This window comes from Populus alba, chromosome 16, assembly GCF_005239225.2.
Source record: "Populus alba chromosome 16, ASM523922v2, whole genome shotgun sequence".
NCBI lineage: Eukaryota > Viridiplantae > Streptophyta > Magnoliopsida > Malpighiales > Salicaceae > Populus > Populus alba.
The window spans coordinates 7,552,459-7,559,705 of NC_133299.1; the positions used below are offsets into that span (position 1 = coordinate 7,552,459).

Consider the following 7,247-nt stretch of genomic DNA (forward strand, 5'->3'; position numbering starts at 1 on the left):
TGGAATTTTCAGAGGGTATTTTCCCTATAGTATCTATTGAGTTGCTACATGAACCGTTAAATCTTTAGATATCAAAATCTCATCGAGGCCCCCTGATTTTGGCAATTTTAAGATTCCCCTTGTTATTTTTGGAATCAAACGACTTGTTTTACCAATCATTACGAACCGATCGATCAATTGTGTCAAATAATAGTACGTCTTTAAGTTATCGTGTTTCAGAAACATGATATTTATTAAATGTTATTATTCTAAAACACAACAAAGTAAAAATATATTAATTCATTAAATCTTTTTTTAAATAATATTATTTCACTGATTTTTTTTATATTTGTTGTAGTAATCGCAATGTGGATGAGGTTTGCTTTTCCAAGAGGACTTGGTATATATAAAGACTGAGCGGCCTGCATTCTCTCCTGTATAAAAATCTAATAATAATAATTTTTTAAAATATTTTTTTTAAAAATATATTAAAATAATATTTTACATTTTATATTTTAAAAATTATTTTTAACATTAACATATTAAAATAATAAAAAAAAAATAAAAAAATTAATTTTAAACAATTTTATTTTTAATTTTCATGAAAAACCACTTGAAACGCAATTACAACACGTTATCTTCTCTTTCTCTCTAAAATATAGTAGCAAAGATTTAAAGGGTTATTTTTGGTTATTAGAACATTTTTAAAAAAATATTGATGAAATAACATGATTTGTACATATTATAATTGAAAAATACAAGATTTATAGCTTGTTGTTATTCAAAATAGCAACATCTAATAAAAAAATATTAAACAGGCAAAAGAAAGAAAACATATACAAAAAATACCACGGTGACATATCAAAGCTTTAGAGGTGGCTCACTTGATTTTGGTTGATAAATGTGACTTACTTAGATCATTGTTGGTGATTTTTTTTTGATATTATTGAATTTATCTTGTTGAAATATTTTCAATAATATGGATGGTATTATAATTAGAGTTTTGAAATATCTTTAATATATATATATTATATATATATATTTTTTTTTTAAACCTCTTTCCTTCCTCATGTTCATTTAATATTTTTTTTATTGAATGTCTTTATTCACAGTGACAAGCTATAAATATAATGTTTTCTTAATAAAATGTGCTGTTTCAATAATTCTTTTTAACTATATTATTAATTCAGTTTTTTTTTTAAATTTACCATGCTATTTTAAAAGAAAAAAAAATGCATAGATGGGAACTTTTGTTACTATTTCAAACTTAAAACTACTCAAGAGCCAGCCAAGCTAAAGATTAGAAAGAGAGAATAACATATAAAATACAAAAGTGATGATAGTCACGTCTTACCTTACAACAATCCAACTCAATACCTTTCCTTCAATCCAACTCTACAGCAAAATTCTGGGCTTGACCCCTCATATAAAAACAAAATTTCGAGAAAAAACCCTTCTCAAAATAGATCCCATGAAAAAAAGAAAAAAAGACTGGCCCTATTTCTTGTTTCTTACTTAATTCTTTTGAGAAAAAAATTCATTCTTTTGAGAAAAAATTCTAACTTTTTCTCAAATTAACAACAATGACTGAAGTACTCCAATCATCCCCTTCTCATCACTTCCCTTCTCCTTCAAGCTCCACCTCTACACCATGTGTTGTCAGCACCAATGATGTTGATATCCCACACCAGCACCAACAACAAGACCGCCCTCATAATAGACCCCGTGAAATATTAGACCAAGAAGAAGAGAGCAAAGAGAGGGAGAGAGAAGGGGATCAAGTGTCAATCGTGGAACTTCTGGTGGCTGCTTTTAGGAGGTCTATTGTTGGGTGTAGTGTTACTGCTAGTACTGGGAGCAAAGACCTTTGCAGAATGGAGATTGGGGTGCCGACTAATGTTAGGCATGTTGCTCATGTTACTTTTGATAGGTTTAATGGGTTTCTTGGTTTGCCTGTTGAGTTTGAGCCTGAGGTTCCCAGGAGAGCCCCTAGTGCGAGGTTAGTTTTGGAAGGAAATTTGTTTGGTTTTATTTTTCCCTTAATGCTAAATTAATTGGCTGCTTGCTTGGTTTGTTTTTGGTTTTAGACATACAGCTGGTATAACTTCTAGATGTTTAATCTTATGTTGTTAGTAGATGATTAATTTTGGAGAAACTTTTGATATGGGTTTCATTATTTGTAGTATAAAATTATTATTTTGTTAAATATGTTTCTTTTGATGTTCATTTTCTCGAAAAGTTTCTGCAGATGCTCATATCACCAGGAAAAGTAATATTGTAAAAATTATTTGGAATTTGGAGTGCACTTGACTCACAAAACCAGCAGAGAACTGCTCCACTAATCTAAGTATAAGTCGCAATCTAGCATGGTTAAATTCTGAATCACTGTAGCAAGTCAAATTGTATTAGCACCTATCAACTGGCATTGTAACAATTAATTGTTTCCATGTTTCATCATTTTCTTAGGCTCTTAGACATTGCAGAGAACTCTAGTCTTACAGGTCGCTATTCAATTTTTCGAAGTACAGTCTTTAAATTTCTGGTTTGCCAATTGTTTGGGGCTGCTGCATGTGCATAATGTTGTAGCTCTTTGAATCATAAGGCGTAACTGGGTGAGCATTGGTGGAATATGTCAATGATTTTCTGTTGGTGAAGCCTGTTGCATGTTACGCGTAAAGTTCCACTTCCATCAACCTTTGAATTTGAATACTTTCTCTCCTTGCAAGCCCTTTTCAGTTATCTGTATTTCACCTTTTCTCTATATTTGACAGTCATACAGAATTTTCATCCTTTGCCTGCTCTGTAAACTCATTTTCAGAAACCTCAGCATTTTATACTGATGTTGCCTCTGGTTGACCATTTGAAATTGGCCACTTTAAATCTGTGCTAGCACCATTGTTGCCAGATCCTGTGGAGTTTTGAGTCTTGATAGTGTTCTGCCCATGGCTTGTGTCTTCATTAACTGCCTATTAGCCATTCTGCTATGTATAAAACATTTTATCAACCATTCCGAGATAATCTATATTGTTTAGTTATTTCTTAGGCATTTAAAGCCAAGAGTTTTTTTACTCATTTCGTAGACTTAGGTGATTGGCCAACATTTGCCAACGTGAAAAATGATGAACTGCCTGAACCTTTATCAAGTTACCAGGCCTACTAGAAAAGGATCTCCATGCTTATGCCTTAACATGGTGCAATCTGTGTGTGTATTCAGGTTATTCTACAACAGATTAGTTTCTTGGTATTATCTGTTGAATTGTTAGTTGTCATCTTATTCCTTCATTTTATCACCCAATATAACAAGAACTTATTTTTATATGTTAGCAGTCTGTCTATCTAGAAAAGTAATCTCAACTTTTATATGTGTTGTTATGTCAAATTTCATGGAACAGCCAAGGTTTCTGGACTTTGTTCTCCATCGCCATAATTATTTGAGATATTTAGATGCTAGTTTCTCCAGTTTGATATTGTAACAGTGTCTAAGCTAATGTTTAAATATTGACTAAGCATCCTTCATTTGTAGTGCAACTGTTTTTGGGGTTTCAACAGAGTCCATGCAGCTTTCATATGACTCTAGAGGGAATAGCGTGCCTACAATACTCTTGATGATGCAGAGACATTTGTATGCCCAAGGAGGTTTGCAGGTATTTTTCCTTTCTTCCAGTTCATGTGTGCCAGATGAATTATAGTTGAACCAAATATGTCCTAGGTGCACATATAGCACAATTCAACTAGTGTAGGGGCTCAACTTCTGGGCATAGTTTTTGGTTATATGAAAACTAGATGCCTGTGTAAATATCTGGAATAAACAGACATCAGATCCTCAAACTGGACTGTGCAGGCAGAAGGAATTTTCAGAATTACTGCAGGTAACAGCCAGGAGGAGTATGTCAGGGACCAATTAAACAAGGGAGTGATCCCAGAGGGCGTTGATGTGCACTGCTTGGCAGGCCTGATAAAGGTACAATGTGGCTTTTTGCTTATTGTTTTTCATTCTATGAGATCGTGTTGCATGCAAGCATAAGGTTGCCACTTACCAATTCAACATTCCTACCTGGTTTTGATTTTTTTTTCTGTAACTAGATTTTTGGCGTTTACCAACATTTTTATTTTTCCAATGCCACCCAGTTTGGCTTTGAGCTTTCGGATTTTTTTTGGATTGAAATTAAAACCATTGAAGGTCGTCTGATATCCAAACCCCTGTGCACATCCACTGATTCATATGAACTGTGTGTTTCTTCTCCCCAGCTGACAAGATATTTTGCATTAATTCTATGTATTGGTGATTCTGTAGGCTTGGTTTAGAGAACTTCCAACCGGTGTCCTGGACTCTCTTTCACCAGAGCAGGTAATGCAATGTCAGTCAGAAGAGGAGTGTGCTCAGCTTGCAAGGCTCCTTCCCCACACAGAAGCTGCTTTACTTGACTGGGCAATAAACCTGATGGCTGATGTTGCGCAAATGGAACATCTGAACAAGATGAATGCACGCAATGTTGCTATGGTGTTTGCACCAAACATGACTCAAGTGCGTATTTTTTCTCTATTTTTCTGTATGGAAATACCAATAGCCAATTCCATGCAATAAACTGACTTTTCAGTGTGTCATAGACAATTCCTACTAGGATATGTGGCCATATATGCATTCACCATCTTTCCTGGACCATCCTGCGCTGACACCAGATTGTTGAAGAATATGAATTTTATTTTAACTAGTGGTTCCCTTAGCTTAGTGAAAGGATAATTATGTACTTGTTTTCTAATTGGAAAACTCATACGAGTTGATCAAAACATACAATTAGAATTACTGCATACAGGAACGATGTAGTCCTACTTATTTGGCATTCTGATGCAACTTCATAAGCAATGGTCCCCTTTTTGAAGTGAGCAACTCCAGACCAATGCCAAAACCTTCTCTATCGACAACTGCAGCAGTTATGATATTAAAAAATTTCTCGCTCAATTACTGTTTGGTCTCTAGCTTTGACATTAGGAAACACAAAATCTTCTTTCAGTCTAGCTGCCAAATATTCTCCAATAAACTGTAGCCTTGGTAATGTATAGTTCAATGACAGCCTACTTCTTTGACTGCAGATGTCTGATCCTTTAACAGCTTTGATGTACGCTGTTCAAGTGATGAATTTTCTCAAGAATCTTATAATTAGGACGCTTAGAGAAAGAGAAGAATCTGTGATAGAATCAGCTCCAGCTTCCCGCCTTGAGCCTACTGATGAAAATGGGCACCAGAACGCTTCCCAGCCATCTTGTGAGGAGGATGAAGATGCCACTGAGGAGAATGAATGGGAGAAGTCATTTGTTGCTGGAGAGCCTGCTCTCGAGAGCCCGTCTCAACCTATTCAAGATGATTCCAATTCCGTGGATGGATCTGCTAGTTTCTTAAGTTCTATTGAGAACATTTCTGTAGGAAAGCGATCTCTGGTTGATAATTGTCCTTGTGAAGTAATATCTCAAGTGAATGCCTTTAAAAATGAACACCATGAGGGTGGCCTTGCATATAAAACTAGAGGGGTCCAAGCAAAAAGTTGCAAGAGCCAAACTGGTCAATCGAGTGCTTCATATTTCAAAAGAGGGAAGGTGAAGGAGCAGCCAATAATTAGAGCTGCTGGGCCTGTAGAGAAGGGCAAGGGAACTGGCATCGTAGGTCGCATAAATCCAAAGACAGAACTATTTGAAGCTTGGCGCTGAAGGATGTGAGTTCTGTACCAGGCTGCCAGCTTGTGCCCGACAAGCTGGCATTGTTGTGTGTTTTCTTTTTTATATGTTTTGTATGGTTTTCAGTGTGCTTTTGCGAGTGTTTCTGGGTATTCATTAACCTTTTGGTGCTTCATGTTTATATTTCCTTAACCGGTTCTAACATAGTTTTTTCACAGTACAGCTTCTGATCAATTGAAGTATTCCTATTCTACGAGAACTTTAACTGAATTCCAGACTTGAACTGCCTTCTACAGTAGCTTTTTCCTAATTAGCGTAACAATACTAAAGTTGGACGATGTTTTTTACCGAGCCTGCCCTGTTATTTTCTGAAAGTGATTGGCTGACAAAGTTGTCAGTGAACAGAGATAAACAACTGTTAATTAATTTGATAATTTCTGGATATATAAGTTCTTCATTTCTTCTTTCGAGAGCGAGGAGAAATTATAATTAGGAACTGAATTTTGAGAGGAGGCAACCTCATAAATCAAATAGAATGTGGGGGGAATTTTGCTTGATTTTAACTGTTTCAAAAGAAAGTGTAGCTAAACTAGCAAAATCATAATAATCTAATAAATTAAATATAAAGAAAATGAGTATATGAGATTGATGCTATTTACATAATAGAATTTTATTTAGATGTAAAAGCTTAATCTTATATAAATGGTAATTAACAAATAAAGACTTTAGACTTTAAATCCTAGTACAATTTATACTCTTTACTTACGTGTATCATTCTATCAGTTTTATAATATCTACTGGTTTAACTACTAAAGACTCATGTTTTGAATATGACTTGATTGATGGATTGCTTAATATGAATTTTAATCTCTTTAGTTGATAGTTGACTATTGATATTAGCTATCTTTACTAGTTGATGATCAATTTCATTGGTTGATAGTCTATTCCATCTTTCTTCACTAATTTTTTATGTGCATAACTTTTTTTTTTTTTTTTTTTAGTTTAACGTGGGTGTCCGGGTCAGCTTGCGCGCACCTCGACTAATCCCACTGGCCCTGAAGTTAACGACCATGTAAGCCTCCAGTGGCCATCATATGAGCAACCTAGGGCTCGAACCTGAGACCACAAAGGGAGCAAACCTCTTGGTCCCAAGCTCTTACCACTGGGCCACCACATGTTGTTGTTTAGTTTTTATATAAACAATGCCCTTCATATTTCATTATTTAGCATAAATGAAGGAATATGACATGTTTTTTATGCTCAAATCAATCATCAAATCGACCATTGCACAATGTAGTTAGCTAGTTATCGTGTTGGATTAGGCTTAATCTTGTCTTGTGATGATCGTGTTTATAGTTGATTGTTATAACCATATGTTAGTATTATGACAAGTGTTTGTTGTTGTTGTTGTTATTGATTATTGGCCACATAAATAATGTATTTTGAATCCCAAAACATGTTTTCTTAGTAAGGTGATGAATTAGCATCATCTTTTCTTACCAGTGTTTTTATACACTACATCCTAATGAACTAGGTCTTGGTTAATTGACGTGGTTGCCACCTACTTTTCAAGTCTAAGAGATACTAGTGATTGCTAG

The 7,247-nt window shown here is 34.8% G+C and overlaps 1 protein-coding gene across 1 annotated transcript; it reads left to right on the plus strand.

The window, feature by feature from the left end:
* Positions 1–1,334: 1,334 nt before the first annotated feature.
* On the plus strand, positions 1,335–5,919 carry LOC118062483 (rho GTPase-activating protein 4). Its single transcript, XM_035076261.2, has 5 exons — positions 1,335–1,978; positions 3,503–3,623; positions 3,821–3,940; positions 4,274–4,504; positions 5,071–5,919. The coding sequence occupies exons 1-5, from the start codon at positions 1,563–1,565 to the stop codon at positions 5,680–5,682; spliced, it is 1,500 nt and encodes a 499-aa protein (XP_034932152.1). The 5' UTR covers positions 1,335–1,562; the 3' UTR covers positions 5,683–5,919.
* Positions 5,920–7,247: the final 1,328 nt, after the last annotated feature.